Source organism: Crassostrea angulata, chromosome 5 (genome assembly GCF_025612915.1).
Source record: "Crassostrea angulata isolate pt1a10 chromosome 5, ASM2561291v2, whole genome shotgun sequence".
Taxonomy (NCBI): domain Eukaryota; kingdom Metazoa; phylum Mollusca; class Bivalvia; order Ostreida; family Ostreidae; genus Magallana; species Magallana angulata.
Genome location: NC_069115.1, coordinates 58,481,805 through 58,500,118, shown reverse-complemented (window position 1 = coordinate 58,500,118; position 18,314 = coordinate 58,481,805). Strand labels below are relative to the sequence as shown.

General features: G+C 34.7%; 2 protein-coding genes across 4 annotated transcripts; one reads left to right on the top strand and one right to left on the bottom strand.

Annotated features, from left to right (window-relative positions):
• The first annotated feature begins 1,035 nt into the window (after window positions 1-1,035).
• Window positions 1,036-5,709, top strand: LOC128182779 (pleiotrophin-A-like). The gene is made up of 4 exons (XM_052851530.1): window positions 1,036-1,203; window positions 1,404-1,547; window positions 2,987-3,139; window positions 5,000-5,709. The coding sequence occupies exons 1-4, from the start codon at window positions 1,038-1,040 to the stop codon at window positions 5,125-5,127; spliced, it is 591 nt and encodes a 196-aa protein (XP_052707490.1). The 5' UTR covers window positions 1,036-1,037; the 3' UTR covers window positions 5,128-5,709.
• Window positions 5,710-7,576: 1,867 nt separating this feature from the next.
• LOC128182778 (toll-interacting protein-like) lies at window positions 7,577-18,195 on the bottom strand. 3 transcript variants are annotated; one of them, XM_052851526.1, is made up of 8 exons: window positions 18,055-18,195; window positions 14,628-14,798; window positions 14,235-14,368; window positions 13,809-13,857; window positions 12,993-13,145; window positions 12,364-12,436; window positions 11,532-11,549; window positions 7,577-8,354 (listed from the first exon to the last, which is right to left on the bottom strand). In XM_052851526.1, the coding sequence occupies exons 1-8, from the start codon at window positions 18,124-18,126 to the stop codon at window positions 8,143-8,145; spliced, it is 882 nt and encodes a 293-aa protein (XP_052707486.1). In that variant the 5' UTR covers window positions 18,127-18,195; the 3' UTR covers window positions 7,577-8,142. The 3 variants fall into 3 exon arrangements, with proteins under 3 accessions (XP_052707486.1, XP_052707488.1, XP_052707489.1); XM_052851528.1 differs by lacking the exon at window positions 18,055-18,195 and adding an exon at window positions 15,792-15,944; XM_052851529.1 differs by lacking the exon at window positions 11,532-11,549 and having other exon boundaries at window positions 18,055-18,194.
• Between the last annotated feature and the right edge of the window lie 119 nt (window positions 18,196-18,314).

Genomic DNA, 18,314 nt, shown 5'->3' with positions numbered 1-18,314 from the left:
GGTTTTGATTAAATGAATTGCAGTAAATTCTCCAAGTTATCCAGAAAACATGTTGAGACATTGGGACAAATTTAAACTACTTGTCAGTTGAAATTGAGTTCAAATTGTGTCTGGTATGCAGATTTAAATCAAAGGAAAAGGGGAAAGTGTAGATTTTCTGCACATGCACACAAGCATACACAGTCATACAGAAACGAGGAGTGTTGAACAAATATAATCTCATTTTGCCAATAAATGTTCTGAAGATTAATCGGGTGCACAAATGATTCAGCCAAATATTAAGTGGGATTAAATATCACCAACCGAAATAAACCCAATGACATGTTTCTCTGCAAGTTATAATTGTATGAGCTAGGTGTTACATTAATCTAAAAACACTCAAGATTTTGACTTATCTAGTACACAAGGATTTAAGCACAAAAGAAACAAAATTCTGATTTAACCAAAAGTATAACATGCACAAAAAAGAAAAACCCTCCTGGAGTCAAGCATACTAGGAGCATTGGACAGGGATAATGTCAGTTTACTCTTGGGATACCAGCTCTGAACTATAGCACTCAAACATAACTTTGATAATCCCTATAGCATGCTTTGCAATTTATTACAATTTACAAGCTCTCTCTCTCCCTCAGATATAATTTATATATCTCTCCTCTCTCTCTTTCTATCTGAGATATTGATATTTATACAATGCATGCTCATGCATATACCGTATCTTGAGTGTGTTATTGCATCTGATATGATGCAGCTAGCTAAGAATTGGATATTGTAATTTTCCCCTCGCTATCAGTAAGTGCTATATAACCATCCAAGATCTGAGGTTTACAAAGATGCTGGAGACAAGCTCCATTGATCAATAGCATTTCTCTTTTAACTGTTGTAACTTATGTTGCTGCAGATCTATGAAGTCAACTTTAGATACATAATGAAGCAATTATATCTAAGTGGCAGCTCGGATGTCTGACCCCATGCAGTATAAATTATTATACTTTGTACTTTTTTATTATTAAAAACAATTATTATGATTTTATTGTAACATGTTACTTAATTCTTTTACAGGAAAACTTAAATGTAAATACAAACCAGGGCCCTGGGAACCCTGTGATGAAACCACAGATACCATGTCTAAAATACTGACCCTGACCTCTGGTGACCGTAGAAACTGTCAGCCCACCAAGGTCATGCGAAGGTCATGCCGAAAATGTTAGTAACCCATGTAAGGAACTTTTTTCGATTGGTCTATTATTTTTTCAGTGGGGGAGACAAATTTTCATAAAAATAAATTGATAAATTAGTAGCATGTTATTAGGTCTCTTAGACGCCTATTTCTCAGCAGCATTTTGTAGGTTATCTGTGTGGATGTTAAGTAAGATCTCAGTTTTAATGTCGGACATTTTTTACAGCATGTCAGTACAGGCGTGGTAAGTGGGGGCGCTGTAATTCTTCCACCGGACTCATCCAAAGACAGGACCGGCTCAAACCTAACAGCGCCAAATTCTGCGCTCAGTATCGAACTCTCACAAAAAAGTGTAAACGGAGCAGAAAAAGTAAGTTTTAATTTCCTCCTCTTGTATCTATACAAAAAAATGTCTTTTTTCATTAATCTTTAATCTGAGCGCATGATAATCAGTTTAGAACTAAATTATTTTCATCTTTTAGTTAATAAATGTAAAATTAACCAATATTTCTCCATATATCTGTATCAGACTTCTCTCAATTAAGATACCATGCAATTGTGTAATGTTATTTTGAGCAAGTAATTTTCAATTACTATGATGCACCAAAAGCTTTATAATGAAATGCTCCCTCCAATAAAACTGCCAGTGGTTGTTAAGGAACTTATTTGTATCCAGGAGTGAAATTAAACCTTTCCTTTCGGTTTTGTCCCTGACTGATACTCACTTTGGCAAGCTGGACCCCTCAAGCACGAAAACTCGTGCCTGCTTTATATAAAAACAATTCTGTGTTTGTTCTTGTAATGAGAACAAATGTCACCATCTGAAGCAGAAGTCGACTTTACACAGAGCCAAGAACCCATGATTCCTCCAGTAATTTGTCAGGGAAGCAAAGCAATCACCATCCACAGATCAAGTGGTCGCTTCCATTCCCTCCAAATTACCACAGAGTTCTTCTCCCAGTCTCATACAATGATGGCCCAACACAGCCTCGACCTGGCCACATATTAGTCAAGCCATTGATTTCTTCATCACTTCTCAACATTTTTCTACAGTCCAATATTTGGTATCAATAGTAATCATTGCTTAGCATTAGGGACACTTTTGAAATGTGATACATGTATTGATATATCTGTCAGTTCTAACAGACAGACTAAATTGATATTTCTTTATGGCTTGTTTTAAAGCCAAGCACTGCTTGAGTATTAATAAAAGTGAACCCATTCTTCGATATCATTTCAACCTTTTCCCTTAATCATTTTGAAATTAATATCAATAAAAACTATATCTATTGTTATAAAACTAGCTACACTCAGCATATTGAACTGTTCATGACCTGCAGCTCTATGTAATATAACAGTAACCTAGCTACATAATTATAACAATACAACTGATATAATTACATGTAACTGTTATAAGAAACAGTGTCCTTACAACATTTACAATTTAATGACAGGGTTGATTAACATGTGCGACAGTAAGACCGGTACGAATACCGGCACCAGATAGCTCAGTTTGTAGAGCACCTGACTAGAGATTCAGGGAGCCCTGGTTCGAATCCTGGCCAATCCGGGTATTCTATAACATAACCGGTACTGTAATATTATAAGGTGATTAAAAACAATTATTGTTACTGTAAGATGTGATATCAAATAACTATAGCTGAAAAAAACTGTGACATATCTCCTGACTAAAGTAATATATTTAACTTAAGATAATAATATTAAATAAAAGAATATCTTTAAAATTAAGACAAAACTGTCATATCACATTTGATTGGGATAATAATTCTATCCTATTTATATCTTCAGGGAATTCCTGTAAGTACAAGGTGGGTGAGTGGGGACCATGTGACCCGACCACACAGAGCAGAACCAAGGTCATGACCCTGGTACGGGGGAACGCCATTCGATGTAAGCCGACCAAGGAGATACGACGGAAGTGTGTCCGACCGGACGGCACGGGTATGCTTCACAATCCGCGGTCTGCATGATTAAAATATGTACTGTTGTTGATTGAAACACTCTGCCTGACTCTACAACAGGAGTCGGGTGTACGGCATTCCTACTCGCTCTGGAGGGTATAACTCTTTATTTTGATTGGTAGAACGCTGGATTAGTTTGCAAAAGGACTTGGTTCAAACCCCAGGAATGGCAATTGGTTGTCATAGAGATGAATAAGATTTAACACTTTAAGGTCTTAGGGTCTGCATGATTTATATTCTGGTGAAAAAAATGTTTACTCAATTCAATCTAATGGACAAGGGTACAAGGCTTAGGTCTAATGGTTTGAATGATATGTATTGCTTCTGAGTTTGCACTGTATGGGTCATAGATAATTCGTTTATAATATTTATCATCTAAGGGCTCGAGCACTTTACAGACGGTAAATGCCTCTAAGACCACATATACAAGTAGCAGTCCATGCATCTAGCATCAAAGTTAACATGTTGTAATTAAAACCCAACAAAATATGAAGACTTTATATTTTGTTATGACAACAAGTTTGTGCTGATTAAAATAAGTTACCATAAAGCTTAGAAATTAATTGGTAAAGCCAATCAGCTTAATAATACATGTATATAGAGCATAAAACAATTCATTGCAGGTTATACCTCTACAAGGTTATAATTCACACCACTGTTATAATTCAAACTAGTTAACCCTCCTTCTCCTCAGTGTTACAGAGGATACAGATAACGATCTGTCTCTCTGCTTAATCATAAATTAATCAACTTTTTATACATGGTATGGGAGGTATATAATACACTTTGTGCATCGTGTGATGAGTCACATGTCTGAGGTACTGGCAGTGACCTTTGTTTACACATGGATTGTTTGTTCTCCCTCGGGTCAGATGTTGCTCTCATTATTGGACAAACAAGGGCCACAGCTGAGAACAGAGTCTTAACAAAGATCTCTGTATGTTTCAATTTACCCTAAGTAATTGAAGAAATGATTTTCTGATTTCGGTGATTCATTCAAGCCAATTCAAATTATGAATCTGTATGAAGCATTGTTCTGTTGACAAATATATGTTATTACATTAATGCTTGTCCGTAGTTGATCTTTCTGTGACTTTGAAATATTTTTTTTTTAAATGACAATACAGACATTAGCGAAGTTGCAATAAATACATTGAGGCTGAGGATCGGAGAACCTTAAATTACTAGAGCTAATAGAAAATTATGCCTCAGGTGAAACAATTTGAAAAATCAAATGTACATGAAACTTTCACAGGAAGATCATATAATTATATTTCATTCTCAAGGATAAACTGTAAGCTGGAGATATGAGTTTTAAACAAGAGGCCCATGGGCCACATCGCTCACCTGAGGAACAATAGATATGATAAAATCAGCTTAATGGAGTCATAATACAAACAATCTGGACAATGTACAATAATACATATAAATCCTGTATAAATAAAATCCATTTTTCCCCCTGGATATTCTTATGTTTATAATCATTAATCCCTTTTCTAACAGGATGATTTTATAGTCATATCACATGTTGAGTATTGCAGTTCTCAAAAAGATCCTTAACAATTGTTTTTGTTTTGTCTTGAGAAGATGTTGAAAATGTGAAAAGTTTACGGACAGACAGACAGACGGACGACAGACAAAATGTGATCAGAATAGCTCACTTGAGCTTTCAGCTCAGGTGAGCTAAAAACTCTGGCAGGTCAATCTGAGGGCTATGGTACTCAGGTGACTATCAAGGCCTGTAGGCCTCTTGTTAGGTTTAATATGACCCCAATGTGACTTTTTTTTATAAAAACAACAAAAAATTAAATATGACACAAGTCAATCTTAATACTTTCAGATCGGTGTTTCTTTGGACAATGGAAAGACTGGGAGGGGTGTTTGAATGGCGTACAGAAAAAGCACAGAGAGGTCCTACAAGGAGGAGAGGAGTGTCAGAAGCGGGCGGTCAGAACCCGCGGCTGTTAGGGGCCCCACAATCGACTGTTAAAGAGGCCCCACAATGGACGGTTAAAGACTTTGTCAGGACCTAACAAGGAACTGTCAGGGCCTGTTACAAAAAGAAGTGAAGAAAAGCAGAATTTTTTAATTCCTTTTTTTTTTTTTGAGTGAAGTGTAGGAACAATACATTGGAGGGTGTATAACCATTATTTATCCTGAGGGATTTCATTGTATATTATTCAGAGTAGCATTGGAGGTGGATCAATGTAGTATCAAACTCTGATGATTTCTATATTATTAATTTAGTTCCATGAACTATTTATTTGTTACCATGGTTATGTGTTCATATTTTTACCCTGATAAAGGTATGGTCACACAATGTACCGGTATCTATTTTTCAAATTTCTTTAGAATTGCTGCATGGCGACTTATTCACTCTAAACAATTTCCATCAGATGGAGTCAAACAAAAGATGGACACCAGTGATGTATCATAACAGTTAAACTTGCTGATAAGAGAGTCATGAAAATATACAGTAAAACACGGTTATAGCAAACACTCTTATAATGAATTGACGCTTACAACGAAACGATTTTCATTTCCCGTGGCTATATACCGGTAACATGTTTTACACTTAAAGATGTAACGAATAACGCTTATAACGAAGCAAATTGCCCTTCCCAGGCGCTTCGTTATAACCGTGTTTTACTGTAAATTCTTTATTACAAATCCATCAAGAAAGATCTATTTATGAGGAATGAGTTAAGAAATAATCCCGTCCTTGCAATAGGAATTTCATCAGAGTTTTTATAAGTGAGTTTTACTTTTAGATATAAATATCAATTTAGTTTGGATTTGAATTTTCATTTTGGAAAACTGGGTTTGGTTAGAAAATGATGTGGCAAACAAGTAAAGTGTACATGATGGAAAATTTTGAACTAAAAATACAAAAATCTCGTTGTGTGACTGCACGTTAAACATTGTTTGAAAAAAAAAATGTTGGTAGTTATTATGTAAATTCTTCTTATCTAGACATATTGGCATAGATAGCATTAAAAATTGATGCAATCAACACCCCTGGGCTTTTAAAAAAAACAACCCAAAAACCAAATGCTAAATATCTATAAAAGTGACATCTTTCTGTTATTCCACTGAGGCTGTACACAGGCAATATCAGAGTAGTGCACTAAAAAAAAAAACTCCGAAATTATGATACCTTATTACACCTAGACTTATACTTTTAATGACACTTCATCACAAGATGGCCATTTAAATGCTTTGTTAAATGTTTGTATCAATCAATTTGGTTGAATATCAGCAGGGCTCAGTGGTTAGAGTACTGTGCATTGGACCGTAGATTATGAGTTTGAATCAGCCTAGCCCTTTTGTTCACATTGACTGAACAAAAAATCTTTGAAAAGATAATTTTTTTTATGTAAAATTGCAATTTTTTCGCCTACCTGTATTTGACTTCTATCATCTTATCCAACATATTTCCATCAACTCAATAAATTTTCTGTTGATTAGGGAAACTTTTTCAAGGTGTAGTGAGCCACCTCAAATGTATTTAAAATCCTTAGAATTATACACTGTAATCAGATCTGCTTAGAACTTACAGATAATGCTAGTAAGAAATGCATTCAAATTTACAGTGAACTGCACCAATTCTTTATTTATGGTACATGTTGTAATTTATGAGAGAATTCTGAAAAATTGTTCTTCTTTCAAATGTTTTGATATTACATGTATTAAGCTTTGAATATTTGGGAAACAAAGGTTTTATACTTCATTGTAAAGTGGACTGAAAATTCATGGCTTGCAAAGATGAGCTTAATGATATGTATATGCCAAAAACAATCTTATGAATATTACAATTTAATGTACTTTTTTGAAATAAAAATATACATGCATATCCAACCAGTTATTTTTTTTAATATGGATTGAACTGTGATTGAATGAACCATTTCTCATGAATTGTAAATAGTATACTATACGTCATATGACTTATGCTGCTTGGATATATACTGAATAAGAAACCTAAGGGGAAGCTTTTGACAAATAATCTTCTAAAGGAAAATCTTTTAGATAAAAGGGACATAACTCACTTTTTCATATTCCTGTAATGCAAGCTTCTAAATGTGAGAGGGTGGTCATGATCCCCTTCTAAAATTCATACCTGTAATTATTAAATCCATAAGGTGAAGTTACAGAATATAGGCTTGGCACCCCCTCCCCTAACCAAACAAAGACCTCCCTTGGACCCCCATAACAAAAATTCTGGATCAGCTCTTAAACAATTACTCTAAATATATACAAAGAGAAGACAACCAAAAACATGGTTATTTTATGCACAATTCCAGGTTTCCATTCTTCAGAAAGAGATTAGTAAAACGGGGAAACCTACACACAAAGAGATACAGTCTGACAGATTTTCAGTTTGTCCAGCTAAGTGAGAACATGAGCTTAAGAGAGAAAATTCTTATTCTGATTTTAATTCTAGAAGTAATGATTAAATATTACACATTAAATACAAACACACACTTGTTTTCCATCCATATCACAGTCAGAAATCTCTCTCACCCTCACAACTACATACATGTATCTCATTTACACCAAACTACCTCATTTAAATCAAACACAACAGCAATAACAATGATGTCCCTACAGTCCAGTAGAGGGCACTGTAATACAATAACGTTAATCTGTAGTTAATTACTTGTATAATTGTCACTGGTATATTGTGAAACACAGAATACATTGCATGGCTCCAAAGCCAGATGAGAAATTATGGTCTGATTAAAACTGTACAACAATCTAATGATATACATGTAATGCAAAAAATATCAACAAAAGAATTAATGCAAGTTGCTCACTAAATCAGAGAGAAATACATAACAAATTACATATGCATTATGCTTTTCATAGGAATTAATCATTCTTCAAGCAGTCTTTTTTAATATACGACCCCGGCCCTTGGTTTTGTTTCCATTCAATCCCCCCTCTCCCGGCCTCATTCGCTCACGGATGCTCCCTCCCCGAGCCTCAGTCGCTGTTCATTTGGAGCAGAGAGTTAATGGTGGCATCCTTGTTGCCACGGTTGGCCTCAAGGACTGACCTCACGACCTCGTCCTCCATGTTGGGGAACATGTCTTTGACCTGTTTAAGGTCGTCCTCAGTGAATAGGGGGCGCTGTGTCTGGGGTGAGCCCACCGTCTGTGGGGGGTAGGCTGGCATTCCTGCAGGCACTGGTTGAACTGTAACACAGAAATGTAGGTCAGAGGGACATTCATCTCTAACTCATACTTATGATGGCTGGGAAGATGAATCAAAGTACTGAAGTGCATTTATATGAAGCAATACTGATTGTTAACACCAGCAGCTATATATAAAACAAAATCTTCCCATTTGATAAGTTATTCTTACTTATTCATAGAGTTGCATACTGTACAATTTTATATATATATATATATATCATGCATCAAATGAATATTTTTCATCACATGCACTACTGCTCCCTTCAATAAGCCTTGTAAATTATAACATTACTTGTACTTCAAATTGTGTACAATACTCAAAATTTCTGTGTTTGTGTTCCTGTATGCTTATTTTTTTATTTAACTTCAAACTTTTCACAGTTTATTACTGTTATGAAATGTTTAAATTACAAACTTTATGCTTAACAATGAATAAAAAAACAAATCTGCGCAAACCAACAAACAGCGTAACTAAATATCTGTTGATGCTCTACCTTAACATATAATCATGCAACAACCCCCAAATTATTGTCCAAAACCAACGAAACCAAGCTTAAGGCAAGCATTGTAAAGACTCCTTCAAGAGATGAGATACAGTAGAATGTGGTGAACACTGGTGTAGAAATGGACAGACAGGTTGACTGGTTCATTGGAAGTTTGACTGGTTCATTGGGAGTTTGACTGGTTCATTGGGAGTTTGACTGGTTCATTGGGAATTTGACTGGTTCACTGACTGATTCATTGGGAGTTTGACTGGTTCATTGGGACTTGACTGGTTCATTGGGAGTTTGACTGGTTCATTGGGACCTGACTGGTTCATTGGGAGTTTGACTGGTTCACTGACTGATTCATTGGGAGTTTGACTGGTTCATTGGGACTTGACTGGTTCATTGGGAGTTTGACTGGTTCATTAAAAGTTTGACTGTTTCATTGGGAGTTTATGCTGGATTGACCTGGTTGTTCATAGAGTTGGATTTTATAAGCATCAGATAAAATGGGTTTTAAAATTTTTCTGCGTTTAAATTGCAAATTACTTTTTACAAAACTAGTACTTGTATATTTAGAGACATTACGAGGGATTGCTACATCGTTATTTATCCTATAGCTCATCAAGGTGAGCAGATTTATAAATCTAGATATAAAAAATAAATTTGTTTTTTAAAAGCCTTGGAAGTTTACCGTATTTTTCGGGGCATACGCCGATGTGGGGCATAAGCTGAATTGCTCATTTTTGGACAAAATTCAGAACAAATCCTTAGACTGCCCGATTTGGGGGATTGGCCGAATTTCAATCGAAGATTACTATAGTGAAAGTATAACCCTGATTAAGAAAGCCATTGCCGGTATAAACACTCTCAGGAATATCAATATAGAAAGTTAAAAGAGTAATTATAATTATTTAATTAGCTTAAACGAATATATTTTTAGCAATTTTAAAAAATAGAACAATCTGGCTCAATCACGTCTGTGTTTTGTGGATGATTGATCTCTTCCGTATTTGTCGGTATAGTTCACATAATATAATTTTATTTCAACACCTACCTCCATGAACTTGTTTAATATACTATGTATACTATGTTTCTAAACATTTTGTATTTCATTGATAACAGCTACATTTAATTTTCATTTGATCAAGTTATACTTTGAAAGCTATACGTAAAATACTCGGTATGGCGTCCATTATCTCAAACACGTGGTTTCATTTTCAAATAGAGTTATCTCCCGTAATCGTTAATAATGAGAAATGGAAATACCCTGAAAAATATTTAAATCATGTTTTTTTCTTTAAATTACTTAAGAAGTGACTTGTCGTTTTGCAAGAAAGTTGTATTCCTAACAAACACAGTTAATGCAACAAAGTGTAACGGTTGGTCTGAGGTATACACTACGCTATCATTTATTGTGCCCGCAGGCTGTGTCTAAGACACGGGTTTCACACCTTTGTATACACACGACACCAGAATACCGTTATTTCAACTAACAGGAGATTAATTGTACCGAATAAAGTATTTGATTTATTCTACACCCAAGACCAACGATTCCTACAAACGCTGCCATGAAAGAATCACAAAAATCAAGATGATGCAATAGCATAAAAACATTCTAATGATTGATTCCTTTGTTTTTTTTATCCCCCTTGCTGATTGGTTAAAACAAAAACATGTAAAATTGTATTTGATTGATTGTTTGTTTTATAAACGATAATTTAATTGGACTTTCATTTTCTTCATTGTTTAATACCAATAGCTGGAGAAAAAAACGTTTTAAGACTACGGTAAATCATAACATGTACAATTAAACATTTATATGTACCTGTCTTCTTAACTATTTGATATCAAGAATTTCAATTATATCAAATAGATATTACTATCTGCTCCAACTATAAGTACAAGAGCAATTTTTAAACAATTTATGATTAGATACCGGTAACTATTGTTTATTGTTCATAGTACTGAATGCACTGATTTCAGCTTCACCTTATTGCCGGTTGATTTGAATTATGATATACGGTGTCCAATCTTTTGATGTCATTCTTAAATATCTATTCTTAATTTCACTTTTTCACTTTAAAACATTCATAATACCGGGGATTGCAATATTCGTTATATCACAGTCTTCCGTAACTTTCTACACGGTTTCGTTTTCTTTTTTTAGTATGCAACAATAGTTTCCTCGTTTCATACACGAGCGATTTCGGATTAGTTTATATAATGAAACATGGATATGGAAAAAAGACATTCTTTTGATTTTGGATTGTAAAGAAAATATAGCGTATATTTTATTGAATCGTTATGAAAATATCCATATATATTTTATTATTTATTATGTTACATATTAACGAAAATTATCAACGAGACAACTATCGAACAATAGTTTAAATGGATGGAAAAAAAACAACCTCTCATAATAAATGATGGATAAAAGCAGTGGATTTGGGATTTTACTGTCTGATTTTTTAACTTTGGGACTACGATAAGCCGATATGGGGGATAGGCCGAATCTCGCGCATCGGTGAAAAAAAATACCAGCGTATGCCCCGAAAAATACGGGTAATAACCAAAAATTAAGATATGAAGTACACATGCATCAGAATACATTGTTGACATTTTGTCTGCACATTATGTAACAAATGCATATAAATACATGGTTATGAAATATCAACAGAAGATGCTTTACCTGCTATTGGGAACCCTCCTGTAAATAGCATACCAAAAATGTCATCAATGTGTGACACCAAAAATGTCATCAATGTGTGACACCATTAAGAACATACAACTAGTGACTCTTTACAACATTTAAATACTCTGCTTTCTTTCCAATGAACAAAACTGTAGAACTATTAATTTTCAAAAGAATTTCACAGATACCATAAATAAGTATGTGTGTGGCTCATGTGTTCATGTGCTCAGAAAATCAAATGTGTAATGAAATTAAGTAGGAAACATGTCAAAAAATTGCAAGAAGAAGCCTGAAGAACAATTTTAATATGCCTCTATTAAAGTCAAAATACTAAGGATATTGAAAAGAATTCTGCAGGCTTTCTAAAGTACTGGTTCAAGAAATTTTAGGGAGTCTGTGAAAAGTCCTCTAGAAAAATAACATGTGCTTCATTTCATGTATTCTTTCTTCAATAATATTTAATATAAAACAGCTGAGCAGCTATGTGATAGTGAGACAAAACTTGTGAATATGTAGGGGCACCTACCAGTTTGCTGGAGAAAATACACCACTGGTTTATGTGGGAGTTTACCATTATTTGGAAGGGAGGGTTGAGGCTGAGTGACTTCCTGATTGGCTGGGGGTAGTAAACCATTGGTTGGAGGGGGAGGGTTGGATGACTTACCGATCGGCCGGTGGTAGTAAACCATTGGTTGGAGGGGGAGGGTTGGATGACTTACCGATTGACTGGGGGTAGTAAACCATTGGTTGGAGGGGGAGGGTTGGATGACTTGCCGATCGGCTGGGGGTAGTAAACTATTGGTTGGAGGGGGAGAGTTGGATGACTTACCGATTGGCTGGGGGTAGTAGACCATTGGTTGCTGGTACAGGACGGTGGGCGGGGTCACGGGCTGCTGTACCTCCTACAACAACGACACAAAATGAATGTAAAACAAAATAAAAATAGCCAAAGATAACATATGCAGGTACATAGGTGACAAATATATCTGTATTTCATGTGCATCTAAAAAATATATAAATGTATATTGAACATACCGGCATGCGTATATTCAACATTCATGGTGTCTAAAAGTATGTGTATGCTGTACCCAATAACCAGGCATTCAGAATGTCAACTATATTCAAATTCAAAGCTATTTTATGTTCATTGATTAATTTTAGTAATTTTTGACATGAAACAAATACCAAGGGCATCAGTTTTAATTACACAAGTTTCTTTGAGTACACACACAAAGAAAATGGCATAAAAGTATCAGATACCTAACATTCAACTTCTACATAATATACTTGGGTATAACAGTTTCTTTATGAGCAATGTTACTACAGATTATAGACTACTGACCAATATGCCACTTGTTGAGATACTTACACTGAGGGTCTACATAATATACTTGGGTATAACAGTTTCTTTATGAGCTATGTTAACACAGATTATAGACTACTTGTTGAGATACTTACACTGAGGGACATGACCAGATTAATCATCCCTTCCTTCTCGTCGCCTTGACGACCACTCAGGGGGAACCACTCATTCATTGTGTCCCCGTTAAGGACCGACTGAGGAATTGTAATGTAGGCCCAGGCGATCCGGTCATCCATCGTAAACTGCCTCTGTTAACAAAAACAATTGATTGGCCTCTTTGTATTTTAAACTACGGTATATAACATTTACCATGAAAGAAACTTTTTTTGGTTCTAGACATCCACAAAGATAAAGCTCGAGGATAAATTGTATTGTGTAATTCACTATCTTATTTTTATTGGATAAATTATACTGTGTAATTTACTATCTTATTTTTATTGGATAAGTTATCTGTGTAATTCACTATCTTATATTTATTGGATAAATTGTACTGTGTAATTCACTGTCTTATATTTATTGGATAAATTGTACTGTGTATTTAATTCACTATCTTATTTTTATTGGATAAGTTGTACTGTGTAATTCACTATCTTATTTTTAAGAAATATTTATCCTTTTTGATCCACAATATTCAATGAATTGATTAATAGAAAACTAACATTGCCTATATTTATTCTGAAGAATTTCATTTTCCTGATCAATTCTAGTAAAATACATGAGTTTAAATCAGCTCTGTTGTACATCTAAATGTGTACTTGTACTTAGGGCTGAATCAATATCTCAAAGTGTACCAGGATATGCCTGTCTTTACCAATACACACCCCTTCTTGCACTGCATATGCATTTAGTTATAGATTTAACCATTATCACTGTTCAGATATTGTACAGAGTTATATTAAAGAAATTCTTACCTCATCAAATATCTCCAGGTACATAGATTCAACACCATGGGGTAGATACCTAGATAAAGAGAAAAGGCTCAGTGATTATACTCAGAAAACAAGTATGAAATTTATACATATGTAAACATGTGTATTTACTCAGTGTGAAAACTTTGTTTATGTGACACAAGTAAAATTTTTTTTTAGAAGTGAAAGAGTACATACAGAAATCAATATTAACAATTTCCTTCAATGACATTAAATCTATTAATAGCATGAATCTAAAGCATCCCCAACCGGCCTCCCTGTATAATAAAGCAAACTTATCACGCTAAACTATTTTCCAACAATGACTTTCCCCCCAATATTTCTGCTACAATAATGCACTTGTGCTTAAAATCAATAAATAAAACATGTGTGACTGACAAAATCAGCCGCATGTCTTGCAGTCCTTACAAGTTGATGTCTTTGTTCCATCGAGGGTTTTTTGCTCCGTTGTACGCAGTCGGAGTTTCTATCACAGAGTGCCCAATCCTGATCCTCACGTAGGGGTCCATCTTTGTTAACCCATAGTTCTTTGCAAGTTTTGCCTTTAATAGACAAATATTAAATAAGGGGATGTTACAACCAGAACAAACCTTTAAAATGGACTTGACATAAGCAGAATGTGAAATCACATTAATATATTAAGTTCTAAATAGAGAGAGAGAGAGAGAGAGAGAGAGAGAAAGAGAGAGAGAGAGAGAGAGAATGAGAGTGAGACTACAAAACCTTGAGGCAAGCTAGAGTATCCTATGAACAATTGATGAAGGTGAGAACATAAAAGTTACATGGAGACAGACCACTGACCTGAACAACAGAGAGGCTGAGGCGGCCCTGGATATTGGCGGGGACAGGGTGCATGAAGCCCGCTTGCTGTTGGGCCTGCAGGATCTGAGCGATGCGTTCATCCGCCATCATCTGCTGCTGTTGGTTGTAGGAGACACGCAGGAAGTCTCCAGGGAGTTCCCCGATCATCACCTGTGTAGACAAATGACAGTCAGTGTTAACTGAAGGAAAATCAGGCTAGACCAAAATTTGTTCAACATGTGTCAGAGTTATATGTTTGATCAAAGAATATCTAAGAAATAGTTTTTGTTATGAAAAATGGTACACCTTAAAGCTGCTTGGTCCGATTTTATATCAAATTTTATGCACGCTTGTAAACGATGGTTATGCTCAGTATATGTATAATTGCAGTAGTTTTCCAGTCAATGAAGCCAAATTTCAATGAAGAAAAATACGTACAAAATTTGCAAACAAAACAAACGACATAAAAGGGTACGGCGTTATTTCGCCTCATTTTTATTTCACCCCTGACGACGAGCTGGGTATGGTTGTATTACGACTTTGACATTGCTTTAAATAAACGTCGAAATGATCAGACAAATTACAAATAAACATGTGTACGTTTTGCTCGCCAATATTTCTGAAGTCTGCTTTCTTTACAATCAATGCATAGCATGCGGGTTGGATAACCCTAATCATTCGGGGGACGAAACCAAACGGTTTCCTTTTCTAAACATTCCCGTGATGCATTTTGGTTTGTTTTTTCGTTTGCCCAAAGAGAAATTATTTTTATTTACTTTGAATTTGTCTAACTTTGAAAGGAGACTGATTCTGCAGGTGTAAATAGGAGAAAGTCCATGACTTTCTAAGATAAATGGTTTGTATGGAAAAAAGATATGATACTGTATTAACAAAAAAATCGGACCAAGCAGCTTTAAGAATAGTCAAATATAGATGCACATAGACATAACTGTTTAAATAAAGTTTAACAGGTAGTCCAAATAAAAATTTATGTATTCAACATTCATGTGCACGGATAACGTGTTAAATGTACAAGTGACAAGAAAAATCTTAATGTTTCCTTTCTCGAATAGTGCATCTGTTCGATGATATATACAACGTTGTCTCGAACACACTTGCACCTAAAACATGTAAAACAAAATACAGGTTTTGGGAATAAGTTACCTGTGCTCGTCTATTTTGGCCATTTTGTGCAGTTTCAGTATTTGTCGTAGCCATCTTGACGTAAATAACATTCGATATTTACGTAGATTTTCTTTCTCTATCACCTAAGGACTAGAGGACATCCGAAAAATAATCGCTTCCGCTTTATTTGTCCTTGACATCGGTGTAAATCAGCTGACTATAAGTCAGCAGTTGAGGCATCTCTCTCTCTCTCTCTCTCTCTCTCTCTCTCTCTCTCTCTCTCTCTCTCTCTAACAAAACAAACACACAAACAAAACACTAATTAAACTCGATACAATCTCGTTGCGAGTAATGAATAGCTCTTCCGTTCGATGTTTTGAAACGATACGATGATTCATCTACAAAATTTTAAACACCCCCCCCCCCTTTTCATATAAAGTATAGGATTGCCATGCAAAATCTAAAACAATGCTAAACATTTTTTTATATATGGCGCATTTAAGATTAGAGATATCAGTCCTCTAAAAATCCCTAATTTCGTTTAAAATGGATGTGGCAATGAGTTTTTTCAAACAGATATTGTTACGATCAACAACTTTGCTTCTACAATGCATTTCAAAATCTTGATCGTTTTTTACTTATTTGTAACAGACTTTACGAGTCTCCTGGCCCCTTTTTTGAAGTTAATATAAAAGGTCTCACGAAGACTAACATTTTGTTCTTTCACCTATCTGAAATTGTCATTCATTTTTGAGATACAAACGATTGAAAATTTTAGAGGCCAGTCCTGTAGATCCTTAATAGGGCGTTTTGATTAGTGGAGTCGATTAGAATCATCAAGGCATGCAGACATTTTCTTTTCTACAATGCTTAACAAAATATATCTCCTTCTCTAGATATATTGCGTCAAAGTTTAAGGACTTTGGCCCCCAAAAAAACCCCAATTACGAAATAAATGGGTGTGACATTGATTTTTTTTAAACAGATATTGTTACGATCAACCATAGACATAAATAGTTATTTATGTCTCTGGATCAACAACTTTGCTTCTATAATCCATAACATTTTTAAGTTTTAACAGCTGTTTAATAATAGACTTTGCCTCAAAAAAATTTTTGTTTGTAAGTTATGAAATAATTAAATATATACAATTTAAAATAAATAATAATAATGATAGACTTTACGAGTCTCTTGGCCCGTAATTTAAGGGGCCAGTCCCTTTTTCTTGATTTCGTTGGAAACAACTTCTAATACTCTACAACTTTTGTTTTAACAAAATATCGACTGATAAAAAGATACAAATCAAAACGTATGAAAAATTTGATTCAAAACTCGAGCCCAATTTTCGTGCCTAGACGAGCTCTATCATATGGCGCCACTGGCGTAAAACAAAAACAATAGACACAACTTCAAACTACGGACTACCTATCCTGAAAGTTTCATATTCATACCCCTGATAGTCTTTGAGATCAACTGTTCACAAAATGGGTCCTAAAAGTTTACAAAATCAGCAATAAATTGGTACCGGAAGTAACAACGGCAAAAATCAATCTGATTAAAATCAGCCGTTCTGATACGCTTCCGCTCTCGAATCTGTGAAAAAAATGGTCAAAATCGGACGAATATTTTTCGAGAAAAAGCTTGCAAAAATTTGTGGAAAAAAAATAACTAGACTCTTGTTGCAAAAGCAACAAAAAGGTCTTCCGTTCTGATATACATTTATCAATTTATAACGATAATTAAGACACTGTAAAAAAATAATGGATATGATTATTACTGTGAATGAAATATCCAGACGTTTGTGAATGAAATATCCAGACGTTTCTTCCATGTTAAACAACAATGAGAATAAAAAAAAAAAGAACTAATTTTGAAGTACTTTCTGTGACGACAGGAAGTAATGCCGAACCAAACGAAACGTGTTAAACATTTCTACAATCATAAATAAATCTAATGATAAATATCATAGCTTTAGAATCTGAATATGTGTCTATATCTTTGTACAAAGCTTTTCTTCTTAATGAGATTAAAATAGTCTAAAAGAGGCCTCGCCCATCGAGTCCTCTTTTTCATTCATTCATTCATTCATGAATGAATGAAAGGTAGATTTACATGTATATAATTATAACACCTGTATATACTGAGTATATCTATGTACCTACCACAGACAGGTAGATGTAGATGTATATAATTATAACACCTGTATATACTGTGTATATCTATGTATACATACCATTGACAGGTAGATTTACATGTATATAATTATAACACCTGTATATACTGTGTATATATATGTACCTACCGCTGACTGGTAGATGGTATGAGTGTACACCACCGCTCTTCCTTTCTCTGACTTCCTCCTGATCAAACTCATGGTGGTAACCCTTATCTCGCCACTATCTCGTGAAGTTTGACAAATTTTTATTTTTATTTTTTCTGTAATAAATGTATATGGGGATTGTGGGTATAGTTGTATATTCGGGGTCACCTTGACGTGTTTTGTTACAGTTCAAAGTGTACCGAGATCGCTTTTCATATATACATGCACAGATTTCCGTAAGT